At 44.7% G+C, this 21,229-nt stretch overlaps 1 protein-coding gene across 6 annotated transcripts in view; it reads right to left on the minus strand.

Annotated features, from left to right (window-relative positions):
- Positions 1-1,446: 1,446 nt before the first annotated feature.
- The window catches only part of LOC129816610 (diacylglycerol kinase beta-like), a 158,547-nt gene continuing 138,764 nt past the window's right edge, over positions 1,447-21,229 (minus strand). For 5 of the 6 annotated variants that reach the window (XM_055871305.1, XM_055871306.1, XM_055871308.1 and 2 more), the window contains 3 exons: positions 9,851-9,971; positions 8,002-8,062; positions 1,447-7,536 (listed from right to left, as the gene is read on the minus strand). In XM_055871305.1, the coding sequence (XP_055727280.1) occupies positions 7,438-7,536; positions 8,002-8,062; positions 9,851-9,971 (281 nt within the window). In that variant the 3' untranslated portion in view covers positions 1,447-7,437. Of the gene's footprint in view, positions 7,537-8,001; positions 8,063-9,850; positions 9,972-21,229 lie in introns of those variants that run through there. The other variant, XR_008753582.1, reaches the window with a different exon arrangement.

Here is a 21,229-nt window from a genome sequence, read left to right on the forward strand (position 1 = left end):
GATTAGAGGGGGTGGGTGGGAAGTACCTGAAGGTAAGGAGCATGGCTTAGAGGGGGTGGGTGGGAAGGACCTGAGGGTAAGGAGCACGGCTAGAGGGGGTGGGTGGGAAGGACCTGAGGGTAAGGAGCATGGCTTAGAGGGGGTGGATGGGAAGGACCTGAGGGTAAGGAGCATGGCTTAGAGGTGGGTGGGTGGGAAGTACCTGAAGGTAAGGAGCATGGCTTAGAGGGGGTGGGTGGGCAGGACCTGAGGGTAAGGAGCACGGCTAGAGGGGGTGGGTGGGAAGGACCTGAGGGTAAGGAGCATGGCTAGAGGGGATCGGTGGGAAGGAGTAGTGTGTCATGGGTGTGGGGGATATGGACCTTCTGCTGTTTGTTCATTCAATCCCATTAAAGTGACATCCTTCTCTCTTCACTCCATCTGACTGAGACATTGCTATGGGTGTGTTCGTTAGTGTGTCTGCAGCCTATGCATTTCCCACTGTATCTATGTTTCAATATAGATAAAGTCATTTTAGTAGTACCTCTGCTTCACAACAGAAGCAAGTTGTTAGAGTTTGACATTGCTTTGTTCACAATAAAGATACAGAGTAATATTGGTCTCTGTGATCATGATGAGTGGCCTGTGTTGAAACCGCATTCCTCCTGCCACTCCTTATCATCAACATTTAGTAGTTGTATTTAACCTTCATTTAACTAGGCAAGTCAATTAAGAACAAATTCTTCATTTACGATGACAGCCTACCCTGGCCAAACCCTCACCTAACCACACTGGGCCAATTGTGCACCGCCCTATGGGACTCCCGATCACAGCCAGTTGTGATACAGCCCAGGATTGAACCAGGGTCTGTAAGGGAAATGGGGGATACCTAGTCAGTTGTACAACTGAATGCATTCAACTGAAATGTGTCAAGGGCATTTAATCCAACCCCTCTGAATCAGAGAGGTGCAGGGGGGCTGCCTTAATTGACATCCACATCTTCGTCGTTAACAGATTTTTACCTTGTCAGCTCGGGGATTCGATCCAGCAACCAAAAGGTTGCTGGTCCAACGCTCCTACCCGCCAGGCTACCTGCCGACGGTAGTGATGCCTCAAGCACTGAGATGCAGTGCCTTAGACCGCTGGGCCACTTGGAGCTTTTATGTTTTTTTAATTATTAACAAAAAAGCTAAACAATGTCCGATTCAATTTAACTCTAATCAATTTAAGTAGAAGACAGAACCAGATGTGTGTGTGTGTGTGTGTGTGTGTGTGTGTGTGTGTGTGTGTGTGTGTGTGTGTGTGTGTGTGTGTGTGTGTGTGTGTGTGTGTGTTGTGTGTGGCAATGTTGTGGAGAACAGAACTAGCTGTTGCCATTGGCGTCGGCTAATGGAGATGCTAATATAAAAAATAAAAGAACAAACATCTCATTGGACCATATCGCCAAATATAACCCAACAGTGTGCATAGCATATTCATCCTCTTTGTTTATTTGATTATTCTTTTGTCCAACATACAGCTAACAAACACAACGGCGAGGGCAACAGACAGACAATAAACCCAGCTAGGACAGAAGATGAGAATATTGATTTACAGTCTTCTTTTTGTCCAATCACAGGGTCTACTGTCACAGTCTGCCCTTGACCCTCGCAGCGCGCTACAGGCATATGGACAGCTACATACATACATACCACATTGACCCTGAGGGGGTAAACACCACATAACTAGAATAAGTAGAACGGGGCCTCCCCATTCAAGTCAATGATGCCATAATGAGTGGACTAGCAGCCATTTTGAGTGTACCCATGAGTTTACCAATCAAATTGCTATGCTATTTCTATGGTAAACACAACAGGCCCATGGGTTTAAACATACATGTGGAACATCACACTCAGGAATGATATAGACTGTATGCATGGCTCTAGCTCGACTGCATCTGTCCCGGCCACTAGTGTCACTCAATACTGTAAGTTAATCTGCCCAGGCCTAAGAATAGGACGACACCAACAACAGTGACAGCACGATAAACCTCACTGCGTCTGTGAGTCTCTGAAGGTCGAAAAGACCAAGGTCAGGAGGGACAGTGGAGACAAGGGGACAATAGTTTCACATGGGGAGGATGGTGATGAGGACCGTCTTTGGCTCCATTTCAATTATCCAAACTGATATACTGCATAAAATGCAGCAATGTATTGGCCATATTCTAAATGACATGCTTGGAGCCCTTTTATGCATCTGGTTGTCTCAATTCAGTGGAAGAGTGTGGATATGTAATGGTGGTAAATTAAACTATCCTAATTGTAATAGACTGTGTATACTATCATCATTATTGGTTTATTTGATATATCCCTCTTCTAGGTCACCTCAGAGGCAGAGTCACATCATGATCACCATGTACATGGACACAGACACACACTATGGCTATAACAGTGGCTGAGGTGCAGTACATAGAAATCCCTGCTGCAACATGGAGGGCGACTCAAATGGCACCCTATTCCCTATAGTCCACTACTTTTGACCAGGGCCCACAAAGTGCTCCGGTCAAAAGTAGTGCACTTAATTGGGAATAGGATGCCATTTAGGATGCACCCACTGTCTGTCAAAATGATAATGGATGGCCTCAGTCCAGTCCTCCCTGGTGTTTCTATGATGCTCAGAGGCCACATTTTACAGTGGTTGTTGACAACCTGGGCTAAACCAAATTCTCTTAGAAGTGGGTGGAGGGGGCCCATCCCGATAGGCAGTAATGGTTATGGGTCGGGCAGCTGGTTAGTGATGGCAGTGGGTTATTGCAACACAGAGACAGAGAGTTCCTTATCATTGTTCTTTTTACTAAATTCTTCTTCGTCAGTGTCCCGTCGTTGTTGTGTCCTGGCAGAAAAAGCACTAGAGACCCCTTGTGTGTGTTTGTTTGTTAGTTAAGGCTATTGATCATTTTCTGATGACCGGATTGGAGATGAGTGGTGACTGAGTGACACAAACATTGAGGATTAATAGTCTGATAGGTTAGAGTTCTGAGTTCTGTGTCGGGCATCCCCCTTCCATCTTCTGACGATGAGTCACAAAATGGCAGCAATAGTGGACATTTCTCCTGGGAAGTCTCTCTCCTTTTGACCTAAGACAAACCAACACTGTCCTGTTCTAGCACAGAATTATCAACATGCTATGCTAGCTACCAATGGGGAAACACATCAAATAAACACACAAGGTCATGGGTTTTTAAGCAATGGATAGGTTGGGGGGGTTGAACAGCTAATGTGACCCGACAGCAGGACAGGTCATAGCTTGAAGGAGGGGGTTGGACAGCTAATGTGACCCGACAGCAGGACAGGTCATAGCTTGAAGGAGGGGGTTGGACAGCTAATGTGACCCGACAGCAGGACAGGTCATAGCTTGAAGGAGGGGGTTGGACAGCTAATGTGACCCGACAGCAGGACAGGTCATAGCTTGAAGGAGGGGGTTGGACAGCTAATGTGACCCGACAGCAGGACAGGTCATAGCTTGAAGGAGGGGGTTGGACAGCTAATGTGACCCGACAGCAGGACAGGTCATAGCTTGAAGGAGGGGGTTGCAACAATCAGCGTGGTCTCTCCTCAAGCAGACAGACATTTCTTTGTCTCCTTTGTTTCAGCAGGCATGCGGTGGTGTAACTTCAGATAAAATATATAAACAAATATCTATATATACATAATTATAACAGTTAAAATTGAAAATTATTTCCCATAAATGAAAAGTGATATGTAAACATGCACACGTCTCACTGAGTCACCTCGATCCAGGCTCCATAAAGACTAAAATGAGCCCCAATATCCAATGACCATTGGCCGACAATTCTATGTTATGATAGTAGAGGTGATGTGGTTATTGAAATGTTGTCCTGTATGTACTGGTTAGAGGTGTTGCAGGGTCAGACAGACCCTGTGGTCCATAGAGATAAAGTCTACGTCTCAAATGGCACCCTATTTCCTATATAGTGCACTACTTTTGATAGGGTTCTGGTCTAAAGTAGTACACTATTCTATAAGGAATAGGGTGCCATTTGGGACTGTTTTACTTCTACTCCATGGTCATTGGACATGTGGCTCTGTTTTAGTGGGTCCTGGACGTGATAGTCCCGGCTCAGTGTGGTTTTAAAGGGATCTAGGGCCGAAGACATCAAAGCCTCGCCCCGTAAGCGGAGCTCAGGGTCAGTCCTAATGGCACCCTATTCCCTATTCAGTGCACTACTTTTGACCAGGGACCAAAGGGCCGGCGTAAATCACAAACTTTCATTGTATGCGGGTGATCTTCTGTTGTTTATTTTGAACCCTCACAGTACAGTCCCCACGGTTATAGATACGTGGGATATGAATTCGGCAAGATCTCTGGTTACAAGCCAAACCTGAACAAGTGAATGACACAGAATGTAGTGCAATTTTGATGGAATTCCCTTTAAAATTACCAAGGGCCCCTTCACTTACCTTGGCATAAAAATGACCATCAGCTACAATGACTTGCTCAGGTTCAACTTCAAACCACAACTAGAACTTACCAAACAAGACATTTCACCATTGTCCACGCTGCCAATCTCCCTCGCAGTCCGCATTCGTTGACCCCATGGGGCTTTGGTCAAAAGTAGTGTATTATTTAGGGAATAGGGTGCCATTTGGGACAAACACTCAGTGTTGGATACGGGCTCACTTCACTCTCACCCCCCTGTGCCATGCACCCTAACCCTTACATCCTACATAGGGAGGTGCACAATTGGTCCAGGGTTTGGCCGGGGTAGGCCGTCATTGTAAGTAAGAATTTGTTCTTAACTGACTTGCCTCGTTAAATAAAGGTTAAATAAATAAATAAAATAAAGAAATCCTAGGGTATGAGGGTGCTATGGTGCCAGAGGGGATGTTTTGTGTACCAGCCCCAGACTGAGTCATTGAAGTGACCCAATAAAGAACACTGTATATATGTATATATCTATATATGTATGTATGTATATGTATGTATATATGTATATATATGTATATGTATATATCTATATGTGCTCTTCTATAGTCTCAAACTCTACACTAATAATATATCATTAAAAAACACATTCATGTGCACCACACCTATTTCCATGATATACAAATACTGTGTCTGCACATATATAGTTGGCTACTATTGTTGGGACAGTACTATAAGGGTATATCGTAGTAGCTGCCACACTATCTCTGCCTCACTGGTGTCTTACCTGTTCAGCTCTTGCCATTCGGTTTGATTTTAAGAGTGATTTTCAGTTCAGCACATTTTAATTGATAATATATCTTCCTGTTGCCTGAATAGTACGGCCCAGCAACAAACATGAATGGAATTACACCCACCATTTTCAGTCGGGCCCCTGGGTTTTGCACTCTTGGACAGCGAGCTGATGTTTTCACACTGTAATTAGGAATAGTGCTTCACAGTGTAGATCCTCCTGAAATAGCAGGTTAAATTTAGGTCCAGTCCAAGCTGTGCTAAATCAGACCCCTCAGGCCTGGGGCAGTCAGGCTGTTATTCTATCACTAGCTAGCTGGATCCATTTCAATCTCTAACCCTCTAAAAGTGTTCTCTGGGACATCTGTTGCTGGGTGAGGCTTGTTGATTCAATCTAAAGCTGTCCTAACACATTACAGTAAGGACCTACCATGCCTCCTTCAGTCTCCTCTCCCTCTACACTGGGCTCTGTTCCTAATGCTGTCCTACTGGGCTTTTCTGATTGGGACACAGGGCTCATCTCTGCTCTCAGTGATCTCTGTCTCTACAGTAATACGGAAGTCAGGTCCGCTCTACCCTGTCTCCCCTCTACACTGAGTTCTGTTCCACGGATCCGTCTGGACAGACCAATGGCCCTGAGTAACTTAGTGAAGATGGTGAGATAAAAACACTTCAACTTCCCTTTCCCCCAAGGCCTGACACCAGATCAGCCATAGATATTCTTCAAATTCTAGTTCAAATATGCTTGTTGTGGGCCAAAATGATGGGGGGAAAAAATCCCTACATGTTAGTTTGAGTTTCCCATGCCACTGTTGCTGTGGATTTTGCCTTGCTGCCACCGTCAAGCATAAACAAAGCAGTCAATTATAGATGCTCTCTTTCTGTTTCATGTCTCAGGCAGTGTTCTGGCATCGTGGAAAGACACTGGAGTGAATACTCTACAAGCTCTGATTCATTATTCAACAGGTTCCTCAAAGAGAGAGGAGCACTTATACACACACACACACACACACACACACACACACACACACACACACACACACACACACACACACACACACACACACACACACACACACACACACACACACACACACACACACACACACACACACACACACACACACACACCTTACTTTCATCTGCTGTATCGATCATCCCATCCCTCACTTCTTCTCTTCTACTTTTCTTCTCTTCCTGTCTGTCTCCCCTTCTACCCCACTTCTGTTTCTCTCTCTCTCTTTATGTGTTTCTTTATCCCTCCATCTCTCTATCCCTCCCTTTGAGGATCATGGCAGTATCACTAAATGTACCTATATGTTGGTTGGGACTGTGTTTTGCCAAGGCAGTGTGGCAGTACTGGTGTGTTTGGGCTAAAGCTGGGTCTGGAGCCGGGGTTAACTGAGTTAGTGGGCCGGTGGCAGGGTCAGAGTTCAAAGTTAACAGGAAGTTCTAGAAGCTAGAACATGGACACACAGGAAGTGGTCATTACACTTGGTTCATTCTGAAGTGGTGCCATCGGTCCAAGGGGCAATGACTATTGAGTTGTTTTCTTTTTTAAGAATATCCTCTTCCTTCTTCAAATGATCTCCTCCACACCTCCTCTCCTCCACACCTCCTCTCCTCTACACCTCCTCTCCTCTACACCTCCTCTCCTCCACACCTCCTCTCCTCCACACCTCCTCTCCTCTACACCTCCTCTCCTCTACACCTCCTCTCCTCTACACCTCCTCTCCTCCACACCTCCTCTCCTCTACACCTCCTCTCCTCCACACCTCCTCTCCTCCACACCTCCTCTCCTCTACACCTCCTCTCCTCCACACCTCCTCTCCTCTACACCTCCTCTCCTCTACACCTCCTCTCCTCTACACCTCCTCTCCTCCACACCTCCTCTCCTCTACACCTCCTCTCCTCCACACCTCCTCTCCTCCACACCTCCTTTCCTCTACACCTCCTCTCCTCCACACCTCCTCTCCTCCACACCTCCTTTCCTCTACACCTCCTCTCCTCTACACCTCCTCTCCTCCACACCTCATCTCTTCCACACCTCCTCTCCTCTACACCTCCTCTCCTCTACACCTCCTCTCCTCTACACCTCCTCTCCTCTACACCTCCTCTCCTCTCCCAAGGTCCAGTTCCTCCATGGGGAACATGGGGAACAGTTCACCAGTCCAGTCATCAGTTGGTGTTGGAGGGGCCGTGTTTGTGTGAAGATGGGAGAGTTTGAAGTGTCCTCCTCACTCAGTCCCGACTCCTGTTGCGTCTCTTGAAGAAGAAGAAGGGGGTCTTCTGAGGAGGGCCCAGTAGCATGGGAACCTGGTTCTTATGTGTAATATTGATCTGTAAGGGGAGGAGGGACAAAATAAAAAGATATTCAGCAATGGAAGTTTGCTTTAGAATATCCATGTTTTATCATCAAACCACCACTTTTCAGCAAAATGCCTTCATCTGTAGGAGGACATGCCAAGTGTCCAGAAGTCCGCACTTTCTTTTCTACTTCTAAACACTTCACATATTTACTAGATACACAGTGGTATTTCACTGTCACTTCCTGCTTGAGAAATAGCAAGCTTTTAATGCTATCCAGCAGATTGAAGAGTCACTTCTCAGAGCAAGTATCTGACCTTGAAATCCAAATAACCAATAAAGGACAGTACACAGAACACAGTGCCTCAGCTCAGTCTCACCCCCCAGGTCCTACTGCGTAGGAGGATGAGGCGCTGAGATTGAAAAGACATAGGAAGCAGGAAGAGAGGAATGTGGAGGTGTATCGTGGGGTTAGTTTGTGTGGTGGGTCTCTCTCACCGTGCACGGGGGCTGCATCCAAGGTTCCCCATCGATCTGCATGGGCAGCAGCCTGGACGTCCTGTGAAGAGAGAGCGCAAGAGACACAGAGAGGAGAGAGACAGAAAGAGAGAGGGGTAGGAGGTAGAGTATAGAGATAGAGTGTCAAGAATCAGATCACACACACCTCGGAGGTACAGATCACACACTGTCCATCCCTCCCAAGCCAGGACCAGAGATTCCCATACACACTGTCCATCCCTCCCAAGCCAGGACCAGAGATTCCCATACACACTGTCCATCCCATCCCTCCCAACCCAGGACCAGAGATTCCCATACACACTGTCCATCCCTCCCAACCCAGGACCAGAGATTCCCATACACACTGTCCATCCCTCCCAAGCCAGGACCAGAGATTCCCATACACACTGTCCATCCCATCCCTCCCAACCCAGGACCAGAGATTCCCATACACACTGTCCATCCCTCCCAACCCAGGACCAGAGATTCCCATACACACTGTCCATCCCATCCCTCCCAACCCAGGACCAGAGATTCCCATACACACTGTCCATCCCTCCCAACCCAGGACCAGAGATTCCCACACACACTGTCCATCCAATCCCACCGATTCCAGGACCAGAGATTCCCACACACACTGTCCATCCAATCCCACCGATTCCAGGACCAGAGATTCCCATACACACTGTCCATCCAATCCCACCGATTCCAGGACCAGAGATTCCCACACACACTGTCCATCCAATCCCACCGATTCCAGGACCAGAGATTCCCACACACACTGTCCATCCAATCCCACCGATTCCAGGACCAGAGATTCCCACACACACTGTCCATCCAATCCCACCGATTCCAGGACCAGAGATTCCCATACACACTGTCCATCCAATCCCACCGATTCCAGGACCAGAGATTCCCATACACACTGTCCATCCAATCCCACCGATTCCAGGACCAGAGATTCCCACACACACTGTCCATCCAATCCCACCGATTCCAAGACCAGATATTCCCATACACACTGTCCATCTCATCCCTCCCACCCCAGGACCATAGCCAAACACTGATGCCTTTGTTCCCACGAGTCCTGTTCCCAGACAGGCCCTCTCAGGACCCCACTCTCTAAACTAACTCTCTCTTTCACACACACACACACACACACACACACACACACACACACACACACACACACACACACACACACACACACACACACACACACACACACACACACACACACACACACACACACACACACACACACAAAGTTAGTTTAAGCCTTTCATGCATGCCTCACCGGGAAACTCAGTATGGGAGAATGACTATGATGAATGCTCTTTTAATTCTGCTTTTGGAAAATATTAAGGGTAGGGTGAAACAAGTGAGGGGAAAGCTTTGACTGCGTCCCCTATAAACGGTACTGTAACTGGGCTTACTGTGGATGTTTAATGGAGCGAGTCTTGCTAGAGCAACAAAAACATGGGAACTAATTCCACTTTTCTAAAACAGATTGGTTGGTTGGCATATCCAAATTGGCCTTTGACTGTGCATTCAGACCTGTGAGAAAGCTAATTTGTCAGCCGATGATTGCCAGTCTCTCTGTGGCTGTAATGAATGAGTGTGTCAGCTGGCCAAAGGTCTGGTTTACTGGACACAGTCAGGGGCTCATGGCGTGAGGAAGAGAAGGGTTCAGGAGACACTTCTGTCTCCAGGACTCAACTCTGGTTTTGGTGACATAGACGGAAAGGAATGGGTGGTGGAGGGAGGGAGGGATGGATGGTTGGAGGGATGGATGAATGAATGAAGGAATGAACGGAGGGACAGAGGGGACAGCAGTAAGGATCCTGACCTGATGGTAACGTTAGCACATTGGGCCAGTCTGCGACCTGCACTCTTTAGGCCTGAGTAGATCGTCCCCATCTCCATGGCGCCCTCCAGACCCACCACCTCTAGCAACTGGTCACTCAGGTCTGTAGAGAGAGAGAGAGCGAGAGGGCGAGAGAGAGAATCATCAGTTAATCTCAGCAGAGAAAGAACATAACAAATGGAGAATGGTAGAGCGCATTGACGAGTTTTGAAGAGATTTAGTTGGGCACTAGAACAGCTAAAGACAGGATACACCGTAGAACATTTTGATTGTGGCAATTCTTTGTATTCATCCTCTGTTTAAAAAAAACACAGCATTATATACTTTTGTTCCAAAACGTGAGATAGCTAAAGGATATTATGAATGCCTTTATAAAGCAAATAGCCAAGGTGCCACCAAGAAAAAAAATCTATGATCGAAGCAAAGTAACGTTCTGAATGACCAGCCAATCAGAGCTATTTCAGCCACTGTTTTCCTACATATTATTTTGTTATTGGCTGTTTTTAAATGTAACATTTGCAGTTATTCACATGAGTTTGGATAAGCCAATTATTTCACGGGCTTTGCATTGTAGGCTACTTTATGCATAATTTCTCTATTGTACTACATAATTGATATGGCGAATATCTCCACTACACTACTTTGATACGCATCAGTTTGGATTATGAAATGAGTAAACACAATGTCGAATGGGAAAAAAAGTCAGTATACCTGCCTATACTCTTCACTACACCACTGTAAAGAACTCAGGAAATTGAATGTCCGCATACAATTTAAATCGATTTTTCAACCATTCAGACATATTTTCTTCCTCTACTTTGTACCCTACAAAATCCCATGTCTTGCTCTCTCTCAATTCAATTTGCTTTATTGGCATGACGTAACAATGTACATATTGCCAAAGCTTATTTTGGATATTTAAAATATGAAAAAAAAGAAGAGAATCATAATTGTCAATGGGATAACAGTAACAACAATAACCAAGGTCAAAATAACCAAAATAACCATAACCAAAATAACCATCTCTCTCTCTGCTAATCAGGTATGTCAGTGTGAGCCGCTCTGAGGTGCTGCTTAGCTGGTTAAGAGGTACGGACCACCTGGCATAAAGGCTAAGGTGTTGACTTGACAGTTGCTGGACCCAGGTTTGAGTACTGGTGGGGCCACCCCCTGATTCTCTACATTGGTGTAGGTAGGAAAGGTTGCGTGGCTGCTTTGTGTCGAAGGGAGGAGACGACTGTCTTGGCTTGCCAAGGGATCTGTTTTAAACTGTCTGTATGTTTGTGGTGAGCACTTAGTTATGTACCCAACACGGGAGGTTGGTGGCACCTTAATTGGGGAGGACGTGCTCGTGGTAATGGCTGGAGTGGAATAGGTGGGCCGTCCTCCCCTCAGCAGCCTCCACTGGCACACAAAGGAAATTAGATGACTGGTTTTCTTTTAGTACCACAAAAAGTTCCACTAAAGTCCCTGAAATTTCTGTGAGAGATTAAGGTGACTAAAATCTACAAACTACAATGGCTACATATTGGACTCCCAAAAATGATCTCTCCTTACTGTAGTCTCTTTCCAAAATCTTTTGGGCTACCACATAGGCTACAGTACATGTGTTTCTCCTTCCCTTTTCAAACAATTTTTGTTTTTGTTAGAATTCAATCAAATATGATTTTACATAATTTTTTCACCATGACCCTTCGTCTACTCTCCTAGGAATGGGTCTCAAACACATAATACAAAATAACAAAACACACACTACCCGGGACAGGAAAAGTGACATCCTTGATGTTCTGGGTCAATTTGACCCGCAATTTTATCTTGACCTTGGTCTATATAGCTTTTGAATGGTGTGTCCTAGAAACAAGCTGATTTCTGCACAGGGATGGTGAAACCATGATGATCACATATATGATGTCCCTATGATGCTCAGAGGCTGAGCAACACTGATCTGAAGTCAATTTGACCCGCAATTTGACTCTTGAACTTGATCTTTTCTAACTCTTAAACGGAATGTCCTAGAAACAAGCTGCTTTCTGCACAGGAATGGTGTGACCATGCCAATCACATAGCTATTAGATATATAGGATTTCCTTATGACGCTCAGGGGCTGAGCAACACTGAACACTGGTCTGAAGTTGAGCTAAAACTGAGTTTTGAGAAATTAGAATTTACGACTGTAACGGTTCTCGTCCTCTTCGTCTGAGGAGTAGCAAGGATCGGACCAATACGCAGCGTGGTAAGTGTCCATTTTAATTTATTAAAACTAAACACAAAAAATTCAAAATAACAAAGTGAATAATACCGAAAACCGAAACAGTCCTGAAATGTGAAACAAACACTACAACTGGAAACAATCACCCACAACACACAATGAAAAACAGGCTACCGAAATATGACTCCCAATCAGAGACAACGATAAACAGCTGCCTCTGATTGGGAACCACACCAGGCCAAACACCTAGAAATATAACCCACAGAACAAAACATAGAAAAACAACATAGAATGCCCACCCCAACTCACGCCCTGACCAAACTAAATTAAAGACATAAAAAAGGAACTAAGGTCAGAACGTGACAACGACATTGGATCACAAACAATCTGACAGATATATGACTTTTTCCATGCGGTTGGGGCTATCAACCCAGGGAAAAGAACTGAAAGAAGACATTCTCCTTTAATTACTGTACTTTCTGTGTTTGTTGTACTAACTGTACCGGGTCAAACAGACCCATAACATAACTGGTGTATAGCCGAATAAAACATAAAGGAAGGGAATTAAAGAATGTTTGCATTTTGTGCCTCACGCTCGATGCTGTTAAAGTTTATACAGAGATAAGTTAGTCAGTGAGTCACTCAAACTCTTTAAGATTTTAGTTGACAATTTTACAGCAAATGTCAGATGAGTGATGGGGAGGAAACATTCAAAATCACTGAGGGTAAAACACAGTAAGTGAATATACTGGTTCCACAGCCTGACACAGCTGTGAAAGCAAAACAGCAGTAGAGCATCATTCAGATACTGTATACTATACATACACAAAGTGTAAGCCTACAGCGAAATGTGATGCTTAATGTACTTCTGCTTCAATTTTACTTTTGAGAGTGAGTCAACCTGAATACATATTGTAGACTCAATTCTTTCTACACATCTAAAATGATGTGTGGGCTGAGACAGCAGTATCTGACATAGAGAATAACTGATTGATTTGAGAATAGAGGTGCTGCCATGGGAACAAATGGGAACAAATAGCCCTGTAGCCACTCCCCTTTCCCCTCTGTGCCGCTGTGCCCAGTTTATATGCCCAGGCCCACTGATCAGTCAAGAACACACAGTCCTTAATCGGCCAGATCAGGGGGAACCATCCTAAATCAACTGGAGCAGGGGGACCAAACCTAAATCAATCGCAACAGGGGGAACCATCCTAAACCAGTCAGAGAATAGGAAACCGTTCTAAATACGTGTATGTACAGTATACAGTATCTGAATGATGCTCTACTGCTGTTTTGCCTCGTCCTTCCACCCACCCAGGTGACTAGACTGGAGCACCAAGGACGCGTCCTAACTAAACTCTCAGACTATATGGACAGCCCTCTCCTCTCTCCGGTGTGTAATTGCTTATTTACTGTCCCGATTTCTGCCGAAGTTGGTCCCTCTCCTTGTTCGGGTGGCGTTCGGCGGCAAGGACATGAGGGGGAACAGAGAGTTAAATACACAACATGTAATTGATGGGATTGGAACCAGGTGTGATGGAAGACAAGACAAAACCAATGGAAAAGGAAAAATGTATCAGTGATGGGTCGGTGACTTCGACCGCCAAACGCCGCCCGAACAAGGAGAGGGACCAACTTCGGCAGAAGTCGTGACATTTACAGGCTCCTACAGAGACACCGAGATAGGTGTTTGAGCAGAAAGCCAGAGAAGAGCTCTCTCTGGGTGTGTCCCAAATGGCACCCTATTCCTTATATAGTGCACTACTTTTGACCAGGGCCCATAGGGAATTGTAGTGCACGATGTAGGGAAAAGGGCCCCATAGGTATCCTCTGCCCCATAGGGATCCTCTGCCTCTAATAATATAGTTTTTCACAGAAAGAATAATAGGATTAGATCAAATAAGAGCAAAATGGGCATGAAGAGCCCTGGATTAGTGGCGACTAGTGACACTATAACACTGTGACTAGTGACACTATAACACTGTGACTAGTGACACTATAACACTGTCACTAGAGACACTATAACACTGTGACTAGTGACACTATACCACCGTGACTAGTGACACTATAACACCGTGACTAGTGACACTATAACACTGTGACTAGTGACACTATAACACTGTGACTAGTGTCACAATAACACTGTGACTAGTGACACTATACCACTGTGACTAGTGACACTATAACACTGTGACTAGGGACACTATAACACTGTGACTAGTGACACTATAACACTGTGACTAGAGACACTATAACACTGTGACTAGTGACACTATACCACTGTGACTAGTGACACTATAACACCGTGACTAGTGACACTATAACACCGTGACTAGTGACACTATAACACCGTGACTAGTGACACTATAACACTGTGACTAGTGACACTATAACACTGTGACTAGTGACACTATAACACTGTGACTAGTGACACTATAACACTGTGACTAGTGACACTATAACACTATGACTAGTGACACTATACCACTGTGACTAGAGACACTATAACACTGTGACTAGTGACACTATACCGCTGTGACTAGTGACACTATAACACCGTGACTAGTGACACTATAACACTGTGACTAGTGACACTATAACACTGTGACTAGTGACACTATACCGCTGTGACTAGTGACACTATAACACCGTGACTAGTGACACTATAATACCGTGACTAGTGACACTATAACACTGTGACTAGTGACACTATAACACCGTGACTAGTGACACTATAACACTGTGATTAGTGACACTATAACACCGTGACTAGTGACACTATAACACTGTGACTAGTGACACTATGATTAATTGTGAGATTGGGCTTATAGTAATGGCTGAAATGGAATAAATCAAATCAAACTGTATTTGTCACATGCGCCGAATACAAGTGTAGACCTTAACATAAAATGCTTACTTACAAGCCCTTAACCAACAGTGCAGTTCAAGAAGAGTTAAGAAAATATTTACCAAATAGACTAAAGTAAAAAATTATAAAATGTAACAATAAATTAACAATAATGAGGCATTATACATGGGGTACCGTTACCGAGTGATTGTGTGGGGGGTACAGGTTAGTTGAAGTAATTTGTACATGTAGGTAGGGGTGAAGTGACTATGTATAGATAATAAACTGCGAGGAGCAGCAGAGTACAAAACAAACGGAGGAAGGTATCAATGTAATAGTCCGGTGGTCATGTGATTAGTTGTTCAGCAGTGTTATGGCTTTGGGGTGGAAGCTGTTAAGGAGCCTTTGGTCTTAGACTTGGCGCTTGCCGTGCAGTAACAGAGAAAACAGTCTATGACTTGGGTGACTGGAGTTTCTGACAATTTTATGGGCTTTCCTCTGACACCGCTTTTTATATAGGTCCTGGAGGGCAGGAAGCTTGGCTCCAGTGATGTACTGGGCTGAACACACTACCCTCTGTAGCGCCTTATGGTCAGATGCCGAGCAGTTGCCATACCAGGCGATGATGCCACCGGTGTGGATATTATCGATGGTGCAGTTGTTAAACTTTTTGAGGATCTGGGGACCCATGCCAAATCTTTTCAGTTTCCTGAGGGGGAAAAGGTGTTGTCGTGCCCTCTTCACGACTGTCTTGGTGTGTTTGGACCATGATAGTTTGTTGGTTATGTGGACACCAAGGAACTTGAAACTCTCGACCCGCTCCACTTCAGTCCCGTTGATGTTAATGGGTGCCTGTTCGGCCCTCCTTTTCCTGTAGTCCACGATCAGCTCCTTTGTCTTGCTCACATTGATTGAGAGGTTGTTGTCCTGGCACCACACTGACAGTTCTCTGACCTCCTCTCTATAGGCTGTCTCATTGTTGTCGGTGATCAGGCCTACCACTTAATGATGGTGAAAGAGTCGTGGGTGAACAGGGAGTACAGGAGGGGACTAAGTACACACCCCTGAGGGGCCCCAGTGTTGAGGATCAGAGTGGCTGTTGAGAATCAGCGTGGTTTCATTCCATTCCATTAAATCCATTCCAGCCATTATTATGGTCCGTCCTCCCCTCACCAGCCTCCTGTGATTCAACCAACTATAACTTTCTCTATACAGATTAGCTGGATATAAATGGCCTAATAATGAATATGATTTCTTTTGAGACGAATTGCAATGTTTGAAAATGTTCTACAAATGTAATACATATTGATATGTATTATGTAACTTTATGTATTATGTAACTTTAGACCACAGCTCCCTATAGTCCCTGAGAAATGTATGACAGAAAGAGAAAGAGAGAGAGAGAGATGTCCACCCAGTATCACTAACAGTAGAGCAGATCAGCCTCTTACATAACACAGACACCCAGTGCATTGTGGGATGGATGGCGGGTAGCTGGCCAAACTGGATTCGCTCTCCTGCTGTGCCATGGGCTGTCACACAAACACGCCAGGTATAGCAGTTCTACAAAATAATGTTTGATGTTTGTAGTCAGTCCTTGGCAACCAGTCCTGCTATTCTCCCATACCAGTTCAATAGTTTTCAAAATGAACCTTTTTGATACACAACTGCTTTGATAGTACTGCCCCCCCTACAGTAGCCCTACCTCCAGTATGTGGTCCAATAATTGCTCTGTTATGTATTTATAATCCAGGGTGTGTTTCCTTCCTCAGTCCCCTAGCTCCTGACACAGTCCGACTGTCAATGTTTCAGGGTGGCCGAAGTGTAAAAAGGAATGGAGGCCGGAGTGGAGGCCAGAGTGGAGGCCGGAGTGGAAGCCGGAGTGGAGGCCGGAGTGGAGGCCGTAGAGGAGATCGGAGTGGAGAGCCGGAGTGGAGGCAGGAGAGGAGGCCAGAGTGGAGATCAGAGTGGAGTCCGGAGAAGAGGCCAGAATGGAGGCCGGAGAGGAGGCCAGAGTGGAGGCCGGAGTGGAGACCGTAGAGGAGATCGGAGTGGAGACCCGGAGTGGAGGCCGGAGAGGAAGCCAGAGTGGAGGCCGGAGTTGAGGCTGTAGACGAGGCCAGAGAGGAGATCGGAGTGGAGACCCGGAGTGGAGGCCGGAGAGGAGGCCAGAGTGGAGGCCAGAGTGGAGGCCGGGGTGGAGATCAGAGTGGAGACCGGAGAAGAGGCCATAATGGAGGACGGAGAGGAGGCCGGAGTGGACACCGGAGTGGAGTCCGGAGGGGAAGACGAAGAGGAGGCTGGAGTGGAGTCTGGAGAGGAGGCCCAAGTGGAGTCCGGAGAGGAGGCTTGAGAGGAGGCCGAAGAGGAGGTCGGAGTAAGGACAGATGGTTAAGAGGAACTAGACGACACTGTGTAACTGTTACTGCAGTAAAGTGAAGGTGAGTGGATGGTAAAGGTGTGTGGGCGGATACAGAGGAATGCTACCATGGAGACAGATACATAATCATTATTAACCGCTCTCCGTCCTTTCTCACATACAGTATATTTAGACACTTTGTGTTCACGTAACACATGCTAAGAATATTCACACTCTCTAACGCTTTATGCAGCGCTTGTCAAAATGCTCAGAATTTTTGTTCTTATGCTATTCAGAAACAACACTTTCATTTCTCATGACAGTTCTCATGGGAAAAAAACCTGGTTGACCGTCCAACTCTTCAGATATAAGGGACACTTACAAAGTTTCTCATATACTCCCATGGGAAAAATTGGCTTATTGAACCAGACCTTCTTGACAGTTGAAAGTATGTGCCAGGAAGCCATAGCTCTTCCCACAATCCTCGCTGGGTGACTGATTTTATTATAGTTTAGTCTATTTCTGCCATCGCAAACAACACAGGGGGAAATAAAAAATAAACCATTCTGTTTTAGCTATGTGAGAGTCAAAACAATGACCTGTTCCTGGACGCCAGTGCCCTGAAATAGCCCACACTACGGCCAGGGTGTGACTCTAACCAGAATGTGTTAAGGGGGAGGGAAGGTGGAGAGGAATCCTGAAGGGAGAGGTTGTTGGAACCTGGCCAGGCTTTAACCTGCAATGTACAGCTCTACAACACACACACAGACAGAGAGAGCGATAGCTAGAGAGAGAGAGAGAGACAGAAAGAGAGACAGAAAGAGAGACAGAAAGAGAGACAGAAAGAGAGACAGAAAGAGAGACAGAAAGAGAGACAAAAAGAGAGACGGAAAGAGAGACAGAAAGAGAGACGGAGACAGAAGAGATGGAGTTGGGGGGGAGGGTGGTAACGGATGCTTTCTACCACTCTAAAGGACCCTTCAGTACCTCCCCTCCTCTGACCATCTGACCATTATCAATTTCCTCGTCATCAACAGCAGTAGCAGTAACTAACCCCTGACTTCATCTACAGACTGAGACAGTATTTTACATTGTCACCACTATCCTTCCTTGCTTTGTAACTCGAGCTGGCTTGACTCTTAGAAAAAAAGGTGCTATCTAGAACCAGAAAGAATGGTCCACCACCCAAAGGACATCCAGCCAACTTGACACAACTGAGTCACCATGGACCAGCATCCCTGTGGAATGCTTTCGACACCTTGCTTTCGACACCGTGCTTCTACACCTGCATTGCTTGCTGTTTGGGGTTTTAGGCTGGGTTTCTGTACAGCACTTTGAGATATTAGCTGATGTACGAAGGGCTATATAAAATAAACTTGATTTGATTTGATTTGTAGAGTCCATGCCCCAACGAACTGAGGCTGTTCTGAGGGCAAAAGTGGGTGCAACTCAATATTAGGAAGGTGTTCCTAATGTTTTTTACGCTCAGTGTAGTTTACTTAACTGAAGTTACTTTGAAAAAGTAGATCACTACATCCAAACTACTTTGTGAAAAATGATCTAAATCACAAATGTCATAGATTACAAATTGAATGAGCAGATCACTCTGGAGTCATGATGTGTAATTTAGACTATTGATAGGGGAAAATGTAGATTTCCGCCTGACTAGACATACCCAAACTTAATTAATTTTCATGAAATGGCCATTAACAATAACTGGTAATGTTGCATAGTTTTAGAAAGTTCTGGAACTCACATTTCTGGTCATTTAAAAATAAAATAAATAGCTGAAGTGTTCTCACTTTGAGGACACAAGGTCAAGTACAGTGTACAAATATTATGTAAATAGCAATTTTATATGAATTTCATGAATATGAATTTTATATGAATTTTATGAATATGAATTTTATGAATATGAATTTTATGAATATGAATTTTATGAATATGAATTTTATATGAATTTTATATGATTTTTTATTTAACAAAAGTGGGGCAATAGGGCTTGAAATGACTGAAATACTTTCTGAATATAGCGATAATCAAATGATGAAATTACTTGCTATAACATTTCACGTCTAATAACTGTAAAATAAATATGATCATACTTGTGACAGTACTATATCGGCACAATTTCATGTAACTGACGACAGAAACACCATTCAAATACAGTACGTTCAGACTCGTTTCAACTTCAGCTTTAAGCATGAAATTATTTTGCCTTTTTGTGATCAAGAAAAAGTAATCTTCTTTCAATTCTATGACATTATTTAGTACTTTTTTATGTTGAGAGCTCTGAATCAGGCTGAGAATATCACAGTGAGATGAAACCACAACGGCTGGACTCACTAGACTGTCACCGTTCATATGACGTCACTCACTCAGAGGAAGAGGAAATTGATTATTTGTCTGGATGGACCAGAAAATGTGACATGTCACTCTCTCTCCACTGAGAGAGTGGCAACAGAGAGCAGACAGATGGGTCTTTGTGGCATTATAAGGCACGGGACCTTACGGTGTTTAAAGAGGGCTTTGTACACCAAAATGTCAGTCGGAATAGGTCCAGAATCACTCAAAGTCCACCATAAACAATATCTCAAGTAGGCAGGTCTGATGCCCGAAAAATACAGGAAATTCTTGCCTACTTTACCCATATTTTATTTTTGCTAAAAAAAGTAGTGTGTAGTTCCAAACACACACACACACACACACACACACACACACACACACACACACACACACACACACACACACACACACACACACACACACACACACACACACACACACACACACACACACACACACACACACGCACACACACACACACAAAATAAATTCAAACAAACACAGTGCTGCAGAGGAAATCGCAATAACCATAAATTGCATATACCCAGAAAACATTGAAAATGCAAAACTCCCCACACCCACATCCTTACACGCACACACAGACGCTCATGCAAAACAATTAGGCATGAACACACAAGGCTGTGAGCGTGAAGCAAATAGCAAGCAAGGCAGATCCTTTAAAGGTACATCATGACTGGACAGCTTAAAAGCACTGTTAATCAGTGTGCCAGAGGCAAACAAACACTGCTTGACATTTAATGATATTGATCTTTCAGAGACCAGAAAAGGGCCAAGGATGCCAGATGGTGGTTAGGCTAGTATAAGGAGCCATGGCTGTGTTCACTGTTGCAGTGTTCAGGAGTCAGAAATGCAGATGGGACATCACCAATGATAAGATGTTATGGATGCAATACAACTCCAATGGCGTACTTCACAAGTCACAACACAAACAAGGCAACAGTAAACATGTCGCCCCACCTTGGACCAATTTAGATATCTAACACATTTCAGTTAATTACTATAAGCTCCTGCCTTGGGCCATTCAGTGTAATTTTGTAAATGACGGACCTCTATGGCAAGTTTTGTGAAAATTGGGCCAATGCTGTGTGAGATATTGCGTGTGATTAACGTACAGACGTACAGACGTAAGGACAGAGACAGATCCAGTCCCCTCCCCAATTTCATCGTGGGGGACAATAAAATACACAAGAATGGAGCTATATTTATTTGTATTTATTTAACCTTTATTTAACTAGGCAAGTCAGTTAAGAACAAATTCTTATTTACAATGACGCCCTACCCCGGCCAAACCCTAACAGGGAGTAGCAAATCAATGTGCAGGGGTAGGAGATATACGAGTTAGATATGTACGTGAAGCCAGGGTAAAGTGACTAGGCATTAGGATAGATAATAATAAGGTATTTGAGGTAGGTATGTACATGAAGCCAGGGTAAAGTGACTAGGCATCAGGATAGATAATAATAAGGTGTTTAAGGTAGGTATGTACATGAAGGCAGGGTAAAGTGACTAGGCATCAGGATAGATAATAATAAGGTATTTGAGGTAGATATGTACATGAAGCCAGGGTAAAGTGACTAG

The sequence above is a fragment of the Salvelinus fontinalis genome, chromosome 19 (genome assembly GCF_029448725.1).
Source record: "Salvelinus fontinalis isolate EN_2023a chromosome 19, ASM2944872v1, whole genome shotgun sequence".
Classification (NCBI taxonomy): Eukaryota; Metazoa; Chordata; class Actinopteri; order Salmoniformes; family Salmonidae; genus Salvelinus; species Salvelinus fontinalis.